Source organism: Salvelinus alpinus, chromosome 1 (assembly GCF_045679555.1).
Source record: "Salvelinus alpinus chromosome 1, SLU_Salpinus.1, whole genome shotgun sequence".
In the NCBI taxonomy this organism is placed as follows: Eukaryota; Metazoa; Chordata; class Actinopteri; order Salmoniformes; family Salmonidae; genus Salvelinus; species Salvelinus alpinus.
In genome coordinates, this window is record NC_092086.1 from 75,330,010 (window position 1) to 75,345,029 (window position 15,020).

At 42.0% G+C, this 15,020-nt stretch overlaps 1 protein-coding gene across 3 annotated transcripts; it reads left to right on the forward strand.

Annotated features, from left to right (window-relative positions):
• Positions 1–5,685: 5,685 nt before the first annotated feature.
• On the forward strand, positions 5,686–14,466 carry capns1a (calpain, small subunit 1 a). Of its 3 annotated transcripts, none has more exons than XM_071360614.1 (11): positions 5,686–5,851; positions 6,532–6,603; positions 10,163–10,199; positions 10,313–10,405; positions 10,680–10,737; positions 10,950–11,014; positions 12,732–12,800; positions 12,949–13,027; positions 13,267–13,383; positions 13,616–13,674; positions 13,850–14,466. In XM_071360614.1, the coding sequence occupies exons 2-11, from the start codon at positions 6,557–6,559 to the stop codon at positions 13,874–13,876; spliced, it is 651 nt and encodes a 216-aa protein (XP_071216715.1). In that variant the 5' UTR covers positions 5,686–5,851; positions 6,532–6,556; the 3' UTR covers positions 13,877–14,466. The 3 variants fall into 3 exon arrangements, with proteins under 3 accessions (XP_071216715.1, XP_071216798.1, XP_071216878.1); XM_071360697.1 differs by lacking the exon at positions 5,686–5,851 and adding an exon at positions 5,858–6,025; XM_071360777.1 differs by lacking the exon at positions 5,686–5,851 and adding an exon at positions 6,297–6,338.
• Positions 14,467–15,020: the final 554 nt, after the last annotated feature.

Consider the following 15,020-nt stretch of genomic DNA (forward strand, 5'->3'; position numbering starts at 1 on the left):
AATTTAATCCATTCTCAATTCAGGCAGTAACACAACAAAATGTGGAAAAAGTCTCTTCTGTGTCCTTTAGTAGTGGTTTCTTTGCAGAAATTTGACCATGAAGGCCTGATTCACGCAGTCTCATTTGAACAGTTGATGTTGAGATGTGTCTGTTACTTGAACTCTGTGAAGCATTTATTTGGGCTGCAATTTCTGAGGCTGTTACCTCTGCTGTAGAGGATAAGTTCATTAGAGTTAACTCTGGGTCTTCCTTTCCTGTGGCGGTCTTCATGGGAGCCAGTTTCATCATAGCACTTGACAGTTTTTGCGACTGCACTTGAAGAAACTTTCAAAGTTCTTGAAAATGTCCGAATTGACTGACCTTCATGTCTTAAAGTAATGATGGACTGCCGTTTCTCTTTGCTTATTCGAGCTGTTCTTGCCATAATATGGACTTGGTTTTGTATACCACCCCTACCTTGTCAGAACACAACTTATTGGCTCAAACGCATTAAGAAGGAAATTAATTTAAATGCATTCCAGATGACTACCTCATGAAGCTGGTTGAGAGAATGCCAAGAGTGTGCAAAGCTGTCATCAAGGCAAAGGTTGGCTACTTTGAAGAATCTTAAATATAAAAACATTTGTAAGACTTTTTTGGTTACTACATGATTCCATATATGTTATTTCATAGTTTTGATGTCTTCACTATTATTCTGCAATGCTCTCACAAAATAATTTTAAAGTATGCATTAAGGTGTCTGTCGTGTATGTATGTATGTATGTATGTATGTATGTATGTATGTATGTATGTATGTATGTATGTATGTATGTATGTATGTATGTATGTATGTATGTATATATATATATATATATATATATGTATATGTATGTGTGTATATGTATATGTATGTGTACACTAAGTATACCAAACATTACGAACACCTTCCTAATGTTGAGTTGCACCCCTCCTGGATGTCCTTTGGGTGGTGGACCATTATTAATACACATGGGAAACTGTTGAGAGTGAACCAAAAAAAACTGCAGAGTGGCAGTTCTTGACACAAACTGGTGAACCTGGCAACTACCATACCCCGTTCAAAGGCACTTAAATCTTTTGTCTTGCCCATTCACCCTCTGAATGGCACATATACGCAATCCATGTCTCAATTGTCTTAAAATCTTCTTTTAACCTGTCTCCCCCCCTTCATCTACGCTGAATAAAGTGGATTTAACAAGTGACATCAATAAGGGATCATAGCTTTCACCTGGATTCACCTTGCAGTCTATGTCATGGAAAGAGCAGATGTTCTTAGTATTTTGTATACTCAGTGTATATACTGTAAATCAGGGTTCCCCAACTACCGGCCCGCGGGTAGTCATTTGGCCCCTCAAGTTTCTGTTGAATTTTCATTGTTGGACATAAACTGTAAAAACACCAGTAAATTGGCTCCAAGTGATTTTAATTTGGGAAATCTGTCTACTAAAATGTAAATGTAAAATGCATTTCCACACAAAATAGAGAGACACGTGATCACATACAAATGTAAGCAAGGTTTGAAATTATTATGTTTTAGTCAAATATTATATCTTTTTGGGCTTTTTGCAGTCTCCAAATTATTTGTAATTATGTTCCGGCCCCCCGACCATCCGCTCAAGAAGAAATCAGCCAGTGGATGAATCTAGTTGATGATCCCTGCTGTAAATCATTGGTTTGTACCTGTGTTTGGTCCGGGTCTGGAAGTCGTGCTGGTACCAGGACTGGAAACCTGGGGTGGGTGCTGGTTCTAGTGCTGGGACTGGGTCTGTAAACAGGAGGAAGGGCAACCTGAGGAGCAAGCAGAGACACACAAGGAAGCCCTAGACCCAGTGGTCAACGGTGGCACTCCCCTGTGGTCTGCTTGCTTCAGGTGAAGATTAGAATTCTGGTCCATCCTCTGCACCTCGTCTGGTGTCTGGGACTGGTTCCAGTACTGGGTATGGTGCTGGAACTGGGACAACCTGAGGAGCGAGCAGATGTAACCAATGTGAAATGGCAAGCTAATGAGGGCCTCCCGGGTGGCGCAGTGGTCTAGGGCACTGCATCGCAGTGCTAGCTGCGCCACCAGAGTCTCTGGGTTCGCGACCGGGAGGTCCGTGGGGCGACGCACAATTGGCATAGCGTCGTCCGGGTTAGGGAGGGTTTGGCCGGTAGGGATATCCTTGTCTCATCGCGCTCCAGCGACTCCTGTGGCGGGCCGGGCGCAGTGCGCGCTAACCAAGGGGGCCAGGTACACGGTGTTTCCTCCGACACATTGGTGCGGCTGGCTTCCGGGTTGGAGGCACGCTGTGTTAAGAAGCAGTGCGGCTTGGTTGGGTTGTGCTTCGGAGGACGCATGGCTTTCGACCTTCGTCTCTCCCGAGCCCGTAGTATGGGAGTTGTAGCGATGAGACAAGATTGTAATTACTAGCGATTGGATACCACGAAAATTGGGGAGAAAAGGGGGTAAAAATTTTAATAAAAATAAATAAAAAATAAATGGCTAGCTAATTAGCGGTGGTGCGCGCTAGTAGCGTTTCAACCGGTGACGTCACTCGCTCTGAGACCTTGAAGTAGTTGTAACGATGCTTCGTGAGTGTCAATTGTTGATGTGTGCAGAGGGTCCCTGGTTCGAGCCCAGGTAGGAGCGAGGAGAGGGACGGAAGCTATACTGTTACGCAGACACAGAAGCCCAAGACCCGGAGGTCAGTGATGGTACTCCCCTGTGGCCTGCTCGCTCCGGGCGTAGGTTGGTATCTTTAGGGGATTCCTTACTCTGTGCCCTGGTTGAGGTGGTGTTTTCTGCGTCCGGCCTGGTTTCTCCTGTTAGGAAACTGCTACGGGTGGTTGTCTGGTTGTGGCTGGGGGAGTCCGGGATTGTCTGTGGAGTCAGGTCAGACTGCTGTCAAGACACTTACAGCAGCTTCCCTTCTTCCCCAGTCTTTCAGGTGTCTGAGTGGTCCGTGAACTAGGGGAACAGCCATAGCCGTGGTCAAGTCACTGTTACTAGCGCTGTTCCCTTGTCCGCCAAAATAAAATAGAAGATGGAGAAGGTATGGAGGGACACAACCCCAGAAAATCTCCACTGCACAGGTTTGTGCGTAATGAGGAGAAACCAGAGTCTATAGATTTTCAGATTTTTGTATAACAGTACAGAAAACTACACACAGATGTTAGATGATAATATTTAATGTATGGTTTTATCAGGATTGTGGCAAATATTTTCTACTTGTGGTCAAGTTATGTTTGGCGGTAAAGACTTCCTTTCTCTTTGCATGATCATCCATTCTGCTTCAGGGGACGCAGCTAGTGAGTTTGATTGACAGTGTCAGTGGTTTTGTTTATGCCATGATCAACTCACACGGAATCACAGACATTTTCAATTTGCTTACGCGTAGAAAGATGATACCAGAGTTCCCACTTGGGAACTACAGTATGTATCAGAATCAACCAATAGCAAGCTCTATGCGACTTAGGTTAAGATTAGAAAAAGGGTTAGGGTTATGTAGATGGTGGTTGGAAGAGTGCGCTTGTTTGAAATGGAAAAGAGTTGAGGTAGCTTTTGATAAAAAAGAACATCAAGATGAAGCAGCTGCTTTATAAGTGGGATGCACTGTTGAGCGCTACATTGTACGGAGATTGTGACAGCCGGTTAAATGGTGTCCCTTCAAGGTGTAACAGTATAACTTTAGTCCGTCCCCTCGCCCCGGGCGCGAACCAGGGACCCTCTGCACACATCAACAACAGTCACCCACGAAGCATCGTTACCCATCGCTCCACAAAGGCCGCGGCCCTTGCAGAGCAAGGGGAACCACTACTTCAAGGTCTCAGAGCAAGTGACATCACCGATTGAAAGGCTATTAGCGCGCACCACCGCTAACTAGCTAGCCATTTCACATCCGTTACACTCACCCCCCTTTCGACCTCCTCCTTTTCCGCAGCAACCAGTGATCCGGGTCAACAGCATCAATGTAACAGTATAACTTTACGTCCGTCCCTCGCCCCGGGCGCCTCTGCACACATCAACAACAGTCACCCACGAAGCATCGTTACCCATCGCTCCACAAAAGCCGCGGCCCTTGCAGAGCAAGGGGAACCACTACTTCAAGGTCTCACAGCGAGTGACGTCACCGATTGAAAGGCTATTAGCGCGCACCACCGCTAACTAGCTAGCCATTTCACATCCGTTACAAAGGCAAGAACAAGATGTATATCAGGAGAAGTGCAGTATTATCATAAGGAGACATATACTTGAAATGGAGGGAAAAAGAGAGGCAGAGAGAGAGAGCGAGGAAGAGGATAAGCTTGAGTCGGTTAAAAATGGCGGGAAAAAGGGAGATGGTTTGTTAAAGAAGAATGGTAGAAATTGTAAGCAGAGTGAGCTGAAGACAGGAGGAGAATTGGAAGTGAATGAGGTTGAAATATCGGAGGTGGTAGGTGTGGTGAATTTCTCGGAGCCCGAGGCTTGCACCGAGGGTCAGGATAAAGATGAGTCTGACAGTAGGACTGAAGTTTTTGGAAGATGTGGACCCTTGCCCTTTGGCTGATCCATTTGTTGTTTTAGGGTCAGTGAAAACAGAATTGGGTGCTGTGGAATCAGTGAGGGTAACCAGAAGTGGTCTTGTGATAATTGTTTGTGTTTCTGCTGGTCATAGGTACGAAGGTGCTCTGCGTTAAACCAATGGGGGCAAGAAATTTTTATTGTTTTGCTCTCAATAAAATAGCGCCATTGAAAGGAGTGATTTACTGGGGTAACAGTAAATGTAAAAGTTGACCAACTGAAGAGGAAGATTCCCGGTGTTTGTGATGCTCGTCGTTTGGTGCGACGCAGACAGGGTGGTGTGAGTGGTGAAATAGACGAGTCATTGTTTGTTGTTTTGATGTTGAGTCTGCTTGACAAAGTGATGTTGGGATATATAAGTTATCCTGTATGAGCTTTTGTGCCGAACTCTTTACGTTGTTACAGGTGTCAAGCTTATGGGCATGTAGCAGCAGTGTGTAGGAGGGAGGTTCCTAGATGTGAGAAGTGTGCAGAAGGGCATGAGACAAAGGAATGTGTAGCATTGGGGAAAGTAGTGGTATGTGTTAATTGTAGGTGTAGTCATGGGGCTGAGGATCAGAAAAGGCCCGTGCGAGAGAGGCAGTTTGATGTTTTCATGGTTAGAGTAGTGCAAAAGTTGTCATATGCTGAGACAGTGAAGAAAGTAGAGGAAGATGGGTCAAGGGGGAGGGATCCTGAGAGGAGGGGTGTGAGGTAGATATGTACCAGTACAGAGGGATAGGCCAAAAAGTGATATGTTAGAGTAAGATTGGATTTTTAGCATTTATAGCAATGGTTATCAACTGTACTGGAGGGATAGAACGGAAGTCACAGAAAATTGAGGTTGTGGTGGCAGCTGCAGAGAGGTAGTTGGGTGTGCGAGACATGACATCAGAATTTACAGGGTGTGTTAAGTGGTGTCCCATCCTTTCAGGTTATTGGCCTGAGGTAGGACTAAATATATTTAAATAGTGGAGTAGTGTGGTGTTATTTTTTTGTGAGTGTAGTGTTAGAGGGTAGTTTTATTTATTTTTTATAAAATAAATAAAAATTCAAGCAAAGTATAAGGGAGTTAGTTGTACTCCAGTGTAGTATGTGGCTGTAATGCAACATTTATTGGATGCTAACCGCCGTTAAACCTCATCGAAGAAGCAGCAAGCTCTACGCAAAAAACTTACGTTCACTTTAACTAAGAGGTCCCCAGTTTCAGACATGACATGGGCACGGCATCACTCCTCATTGGTTTACCAAAATAACGTGCGTGACAGCCTCCTTGCTTTCTTTTTACAATATCACTGGCAACTCCAAGTCTGGTAAGTAGCTACTACTAACATGTTGAATACTTTTGTCGATGTGACTATAGTGTTATTGTAGCCTCGTTTGCCTACTACGTCAGCATTCTCAGCTAGCTAACGTTAACTAGTTAGTAACACACTGCTAGCCATCCTTTTCCTGTCCGGGCAAGCTAGCTAGTAGCTAGCTAGTAGGTAACCTGTCTAGTAGTTGGTTTGTAGGCTTGCGAAAAAGGCCATACAGTTTTGGGTTGTAATCGTAACATTATTTAAACGAACTGACTGTTCAGCCTTCCTATTTAAATATGTTCGTAGCATTGATTAAGTTAACTTCGCTCGTTAACGTCGATGTGGTCGGCAAATTACCCCCCTAACTAGCTGTCGTGAGTTAAACATCAATTTATCATTCGCAGGGTTAATATTGATTAATTTTGTCCTTTTTAGCAGACCACTCTGAAAGGTTTTTTTTTTTTGCCAAAGTCGTCGTAGGGCGAAACATTTGCAGCGGGTATGGCATGTATCAACTTGAGAAATTAGCCTATCCCCATAGTCATTGGCCTATCCTAGCTGACTTAGTAGGCTTCCATTATTCTTGTAATGGCCGTATGATTTCCATGATGTATTTGACTCAGGTGTGTTTTTTAAATATAAACTACGTTTAAAAACGACTAACGTTTTTTCATGTTTTTCCTTTCTCCCAGGTTCACACATTTCAATTGATTAAACATGTTTCTTGCCAAAAGACTCATCGGTGGCATTCTTGATGTCGTAAGGTAGGGATCTGGCTGTAGTAGTAAGGACGTCTTCTAAATCATTCTCTCTTATGTATAAACAATGTTCACCACAGGAATTTAGTCTCTACATGTTTCTGGCAACAAAACAAAAAAATGTTTCCTGGACTTTGCCCAATGGGAAGGTGGTTGAGGAGGCTGTATAGGTTGCGGGGGAGGAAGGGCAATGAAAGTAGTCTAATTTTAGGACACTGACACTCCTAAAACTGATTGTACCATTGCAACAGCCAAGCTGTGTTGGATAGGAGCATGATTCTTCAGATAGTAACCTCAGGCCGTAAATCAATCCCTCATCATGCACTATATTATCAAAAGTATGTGGACACATGCTTGTTGAACATCTCATTCCAAAATCATGGGCATTAATATTAGAGGTCGACCGATTATGATTTTTCAATGCCGATACCGATTATTGGAGGACAAAAAAAGCCGATACCGATTAATCGGCCGATTTATAAAAATAATAATATATATATCATACACACACATTTTTGTAATAATGACAATTGCAACAATACTGAATGAACGATGAACACTTTTGTTTTAACTTAATATAACACACACACACACACACACACACACACAGCTCTGAAGTGACAATGATACTGAAGAGTCTGCTTAGGAGACAAATACTCTCAACTGTTTGAATAAAAATAGAGTTTAAGTTACCTGTGATGAATGTTGAAAACAAAAACTGTCATTTCTATATGCAGGAAATCCTATTTTAATAATGGGCATGGTAAGAATTGACGACCAAAGTGCGAGTCATAATTCCCATGACACCTAGCAAAATCTGAAAAGCGGTTCCTTCATTTATTCCATAGGATATTTTTAGATTCACTTAAAATAAGTTTTGTGTTTCGTGTAGGCTTACACCACCGTGCCAATTTTATAACTGTGTAGATATCCATAGGACAAGGTAACTGATCAATATTGGCTAAATATAAGCGAAGATAATTCTTTTTGTATAGTGGATTTATGAAAATATGTTGACAAACGTTACCATATCCTAGTGAGATTTACACGGGTATCAAAACGTCGAGGCGGTGTAAGCCTGCACGAAACACAGACCTTATTTGAAGTAGATCAAGACATTCTCTATGGAAGACATGAACGGTAAAATAACGAAGGAACCCCTGTCAAGTTCAGCCGCAAGTTATTACAGGAATTATAACGCGTCGACTATTTCTCTCTAAACCATATACCTTTGACTAATCCGGAAACTATCACCTCGAAAACAAAACGTTTATTCCGTTCCGTATTTTATCTAACGGGTGGCATCCATGAGTCAAAATATTCCTGTTATATTGCACAACCTTCAATGTTGTCATAATTATGTAAAATTCTGGCAAATTATTTCGCAAAGAGCCAGGCGGCCCAAACTGTTGCATATACCCTGACTCTGCGTGCAATGAACGCAAGAGAAATGACACAATTTCACCTGGTTAATATTGCCTGCTAACCTGGATTTCTTTTAGCTAAATATGCAGGTTTAAAAATATATACTTGTGTATTGATTTTAAGAAAGGCATTGATGTTTATGGTTAGGTACACATTGGAGCAACGATACGCACCGCATCGATTATATGCAACACAGGACACGCTAGATAAACGAGTAATATCATCAACCATGTGTAGTTAACTAGTGATTATGATTGATTGATTGTTTTTTATGAGATAAGTTTAATGCTAGCTAGCAACTTACCTTGGCTTACTGCATTCGCGTAACAGGCAGGCTCCTCGTGGAGTGCAATGTAATCAGGTGGTTAGAGCGTTGGACCAGTTAACTGTAAGGTTGCAAGATTGGATCCCCCGAGCTGACAAGGTAAAAATCTGTCGTTCTGCCCCTGAACGAGGCAGTTAACCCACCGTTCCTAGGCCGTCATTAAAAATAAGAATGTGTTCTTAACTGACTTGCCTAGTTAAATAAAGATTAAATAAAGGTGTAAAAATCGGCCAAATCGGTGTCCAAAAATACCAATTTCCGATTGTTATGAAAACTTGAAATCGGCCCTAATTAATCGGCCATTCCGATTAATCGGTCGGTCTCTAGTAGGGTTAGCCAGGTGTAAAGCATGGCCAGCCGTAGAAAAATGCTTATTGAAACTCTCGATTATTGTAGATTTATCGGTGGTGACAGTTTTTCCTAGCCTCAGTGCAGTGGGCAGCTGGGAGGAGGTGGTCTTATTCTCTATGGACTTTAGTGTCCCAAACCCTTTTGGAATTAGTGCTACAGGATGCAAATTTCTGTTTGAAAAAGCTAGTCTTAGCTTTCCTAACTGACTGTGTATATTGGTTCCTGACTTCCCTGAAAGTTGCATATCGTGTGCCTGTTCGATGCTAATGCAGTACACCACAGGATGTTTTTGTGCTGATTAAGGGCAGTCAAGTCTTTAGTGAACCAAGGGCTATATCTGTTCTTAGTTCTACATTTTTTTGAATGGGGGATGCTTATTTAAGATGGTGAGGAAAGCACTTTTAAAGAACAACCAAGCATCCTCTACTGATGGGATAAGGTCAATATGCTTCCAGGATACCTGGGCCAGGTCGATTAGAAAGGCCTGCTCACTGAAGTGTTTTAGGGAGCGTTTGACAGTGATGAGGGGTGGTCTTTTGACCGCAGACCCATAGCGGATGCAGGCAATGAGGCAGTGATCGCTGAGATCCTGGTTGAAGACAGCAGAGGTGTATTTAGAGGGCAGGTTAGTCGGGATGATATCTATGAGGGTGCCCGGGTTTACGTATTTGGGGTTGTACCTGGAGGTTCCTTGATAATTTGTGTGAGATTGAGGGCATCTATCTTAGATTGTAGGACGGGTGGGGTGTTAAGCATATCCCAGTTTAGGTCACCTAAGAGTACGAGCTCTGAAGATAGATGGGGGGCAATCAATTCACATGTGGTGTCCAGGGCACAGCTGGGGGCTGAGGGGGGTCTATAACAAGCGGCAACAGTGAGAGACTTATTTCTGGAAAGGTGGATTTTTAAAAGTAGAAGCTCGAACTGATTGGGCACAGACCTGGATAGTATGACAGAACTCTGCAGGCTATCTCTGCAGTAGATTGCAACTCCGCCACCTTCGGAAGTTCTATCTTGACAGAAAATGTTGTAGTTGGGGATGGAAACTTCAGAATTTTTGGTGGACTTCCTAAGCCAGGATTCAGACACGGCTAGGACATCGGGGTTAGCGGAGTGTGCTAAAGCAGCGAATAGAACAAACTTAGGGAGGAGGCTTCTGATGTTAACATGCATGAAACCAAGGCTTTACAATAACAGCACTTAGTTTAGCAGGGCAGACATTTTCTGAACTGACTTGTTGGAGAGGTGGCATCCAATGACAGTGCCACGTTCAAAGCTCTTCAGTAAGGTCATTCTACTGCCAATGTTTGTCTATGGCGATTCCATGGCTGCAGGAACGGGTGTGGCTGAAATAGCCGAATACACTAATTTTAAGGGGTGTCCACAAGTGTGTGTGTGTGTCGTATCTATCTCTTAGGAATGCTACCAAGTGACTAACCTGTTAATTTCCTGTGTCCTTTGCAGCAATATTGATCCAGCTGTGTTTGTGCCCTCTGACCCAGTGAGTGGCATCGCTATTTTATCATTCAAGTTATCACCAGAGCATACTATATTGCTGAAAATGTGCATTTGTTATGGATAATAGTAACCTGAAGTACAAATGTTATCGTGCAGCCCGCACCACGAAGGCCACTTGCGTACGCAGAGCAGAATGAGAGTGACGAGGAAAGACAGTTTCGCAAAGTCTTCCAGCAGTTGGCTGGAGATGTGAGTACGATACGTCCCTGTCACTTCTCACACATTCCTATTCTAGTTTACCTTCATAATACCCCTTTAAAAGTAAACCCCTTGTGGCAATGCTACACATTGCCGTTAGAAATGCACGGTGACAGCTGAAATTGATGCAGCATAGCAGTTTGATCTTCATGTAATTATTTCTGTTTTAAGAATGGCTCAAATTCACTATTGAATATTGTTAAGACACTTTATACGTGGTATTCTTCGATGTTGGAGTAATTAAACGGAATAACTTTTCCCGAAGGACATGGAGGTGAGCCCAACTGAATTGATGAACATCTTGAACAGAATTATTTCCAAACGTAAGCTATGTTTCTGTCTCTGTTCATGTGGCTTTGCCTGTGCTTGTGTGCATTAAGTGTATACCTGTTATTCAATCACTCTATCTCAGAAAGCCATGTTTGAGATGTAATATTTGTGATGAATTTCTCAGTGAGATTGATTTTTGTTTGTCTTTGTGAGTCATTAAGGGCATGTTAATCCAGTGAGTGACCTGGCTGCTTTTGAATTTTAGATGGTGACCTGAAGACAGACGGGTTTAGCATTGAGTCCTGCAGGAGCATGGTTGCAGTCATGGATGTATCCTTCCTGTTATTATCTGTTTGTGGTAATGCATCTGATGTTGATGCAAAAGTATCATTTCCAGAATTTAGTGCCATAAGGATGGAGAGATTATTCAGACATAGCCATATAAAAGGTCTCAGTGGGGGAAGGTTTATTGACAACCCATGTTTCTCAAGAGTTTAGGTCAATTAAAATAATCCATCATATAACACATCTGATGGATTATTTAAATTGACCTAAACTCTTGGAAAGCATGGGTTGTTCATAACCTCCCCCTTGTTCTTAGACCTTTTCTATGGCTATGTCGAAATACCTTCCTAAGTGGGTATTTGTTCACTTCCCTTCACTGATTTTGAAAGGAAATTACTGGTTTAAAAAAATATGGTGGAAACTCTCACTCCACCAATCCAATGCTTTTAGAGTTGTGGGAAGTAGTTGTGCACATGTTCACTTCCCTTCACTGAATTGAAAGGAAATGGGGGAATTCTCAATTGGTAAAGTTTGTCCTACCCTTGACTACGCCATCCTCTTTTCTGTGACCCGGAAACCGATAAGTGGTCACCATATGTAGGGATGTCAATTTGGTAATAGGCGAACGGAGTTTGCACCTCTCTGATAGCCTCCTCCAGCCAAGGACATTCTGGTGTTTCCTATCACGGAAGTGTTTTGAAATCTGCCCACACCCCCTTTGAATCATCTGTTGTTTTCTCGAATGAGAAGACCATGCACATGTTTAAAATCAATACACTACTTATCTTTTATATATGAAATGTCTGGCACAACCAGCTACATTTCTTTTTACCACTTAATACATGTATTTTGGGATTCCTCTAAACGTAATTTGCCTGATGTGCGTGGTGGAGTCTCATTTCATACTGCGCATTTGTTTCCTTTCTTCCGCTCCTCGATTTACCTTTGGCCTTTTTCATAGGAGACGAGTAGTGGAAGCAACGAGTCGAGCAAAACAAATTGAGAATCTCCCAATGACTGGTATAAGAAATAAAGTGGAAACTCCACCTAGCCCATGCCTCCACCAATACAATGCTTTTAGATTTGTTGTGTTCACTTCCCTTTACTGATTTGAAAGGAAATGACTGGTATAAGAAATATGGTGGAAACTCCCATTAGCCCATGCCTCCACCAAGCCAATGAGGTAACTTACGCTGAGTGTACAAAACATTAGGAACACCTTCCTAATATTGAGTTGCACCCCCTTTTTGCCCTCAGAGCAGCCTTAATTAATCGGGGCATGGACTCTACAAGGTGTCAAAAGCATTCCACTGGGATGCTGGCCCATGTTGACTCCAATGCTTCCCACAGTTCTCAAGTTGGCTTGATGTCCTTTGGGTGGTGGACCGTTCTTGATACACACAGGAAACTGTTGAGGTTGAAAAACCCAGCAGCGTTGCAGTTCTTGACACACTCAAACCGGTGTGCTTGGCACCTACTACCATACCCTGTTCAAAGGCACTTCAATCTTTTTTGTCTTGCCCAATTACCCTATGAATGGCACATATACACAATCCATGTCCCTATTGTCTGAAAAATCCTGTAACCCGTCTCCTCCCCTTCATTGATTTTGAAGTGGATTTAACAAGTGACATCAATAAAGGATCATGGCTTTCATCTGGATTCACCTTGTCTGTCAGGGAAGGAACGGGTGTTCTTAATGTTTAGTGTACACAGCATTGTTATAGGTGTCAGGTTTTTGTTAACCTTAACGCTGTTGCAGTGTGACAGTACTGGGAAGCTCGGATTCCATGAGTTCAAACACCTCTGGAACAATATCAAGAAATGGCAGGTGAGAGTAACAAAGTAGTTTGAGAGTATTGGCACTAATATACATTTTTATTTTTTTATTAGAAAGTATAATACAAATTTGTAACCATGGAGATTTAATCATAGATGTATCATACAACATACACATATATCTCACTGTGTTTTTTCAGTGTGTGTATAAGACTTATGACACTGATGGCTCTGGGGTTATTGGTGCAGATGAGCTTCCCAATGCTTTCAGGGCGGCAGGTAAGAGCTATCATGTAGCACAAACATTTTGGCTGTTTGCCAGACACTTTTTACAGCATACATCTTGAAACATTACACTTTGTGATATGAATACATTTTGATTCTCTTAAGTTATTAAGTAAAGTGGTGTTTGACCCAGCAATTCTGTTATTCTTTACAACTTTATAGATATCAGCTTTTCAGTGTGGACTAAGGATGTACATAAAACCTAAACATGTATGTCTATGGTTTGGACACAGGCTTTCCCCTCAATGATCAGCTGTTCCAGATGATCATTCGCAGATACAGCGATGAGAACGGGAACATGGACTTTGACAACTGCATTGGCTGCCTTGTGAGACTGGACGCTATGTGCCGTAAGTCCAATTCCCTGCTCTTTCCTATCTCATCACCATGGCAATGGTTATTTTTGATCTGTATAGGTGTTCAATGTAAAAAATATATATATATATAATTACATACGCATTAACCTTTGTTACATTTGTGTGTCAGCACAACTAATGGTACTTTGAAAAGAATGGGGTACATAATCATTGTGAAAATTGGCAAAGTTGTTTTGTCACTAAAAGTAGTATCTTCCTGGTTCAGGTGCCTTCAAAACCTTAGACAAGGATAACAATGGAACTATCAAGGTCAACGTTCAAGAGGTAAGCATGTCACACTTACAAGCTGTAACAATTAGACGGTTTTATGAATGTAATTAGCCTAGCAGAACTACTTTAGGAACAATATTGTAGAGTAATGCCGACGATATCACACGAGGTCAAAACCCACCATTGTACAGGGTTGATGTCAATCAATTGTTTTTCTGTCTCTCTGCAGTGGCTCCAGTTGACAATGTACTCCTAAGCACATTAAATGCCTACACGTGTTTACAAAACAATTCTTTCTACATGGCGCTGCGCTTTAGACCACTCCAGGGACGCCCTATGTCAGTCAACCAGCCCCCCAGTGTATGCAGGTTTCCCTACATGCTTTGCAACCTACACTATGTGAATATAGCATTTTCTCATATAACAAAGGGGAGTTGTAGACCAATTTGTAGACTATTGTGGTAGCAAAAACCTGCACACGGTGTTCTTTGGGCTGCTCAATACCAATGCTAGTCTTGCACTCGCCCACGACTATCTGCTTGTTTTCCTTTTGAATTCAAGAAAACCTCTACACAGGCTATGGCTGTCCTAACCTTTCAAAGAGCTCTCTCAAATAGTAGTCATTTAACAATTATTTAAGCCAGTTATGAAATAGTCTGTCACATATGTAGCTACACAACAGCAATACAATGCTAGTTTTTGTCATGTCTCACAACAAAAAATTGTCTTGTGCCATTGCTTCATGAAGCCAACAGATGCCATTTAATGATTGGGTAAATGTTGCCATAAGTCACTGAGCTGTTATTACTTTGAAATTTATGGAATTAAAGAAATCTTAACAATGTATTTATTGCATATGTTATTTCAACACTTCAAGCCTACTTATCGACCATTCAATCATTAAGGGTTGCTGCATTTACCTAATGGCTGGAATGATAAATGGATTATAAAAAATTATAGTTCAGATGTGCATCCAACACAGTGCTCTAGCTCGTATTGTGGTCAGTCCGGGTACTTCTCCTTTCTCAGAAAAGTAAACCACGTAGGTAGCTACTGAGCTTGCGTACAAACTACCGTGAGAAATCTGACTGGTTAGCTAGCTAGCCAACTACAATGTTTTCCTACTAATCAGAAATGACACAACCTTTATTTTCCTCAAAGGTAACACTATCATGCATAGTAATATTACAAATATCAAGTTTATTTGTCGGTCTTGTAAAAATAATGAAGAGGCGACAATCACTGGGAAACGTTGGGTAGCTAGCTACAATTTTGTAAATACGTGACTAGTTAACATTAGCTAACTAACATTAGTTTAGCTAGCTAGCGTTATTTGTGGATAAACATGGGCAAATTTGTAAAATGACATTTGATTGAGGCATTGTGCTTTTTATAGAGCT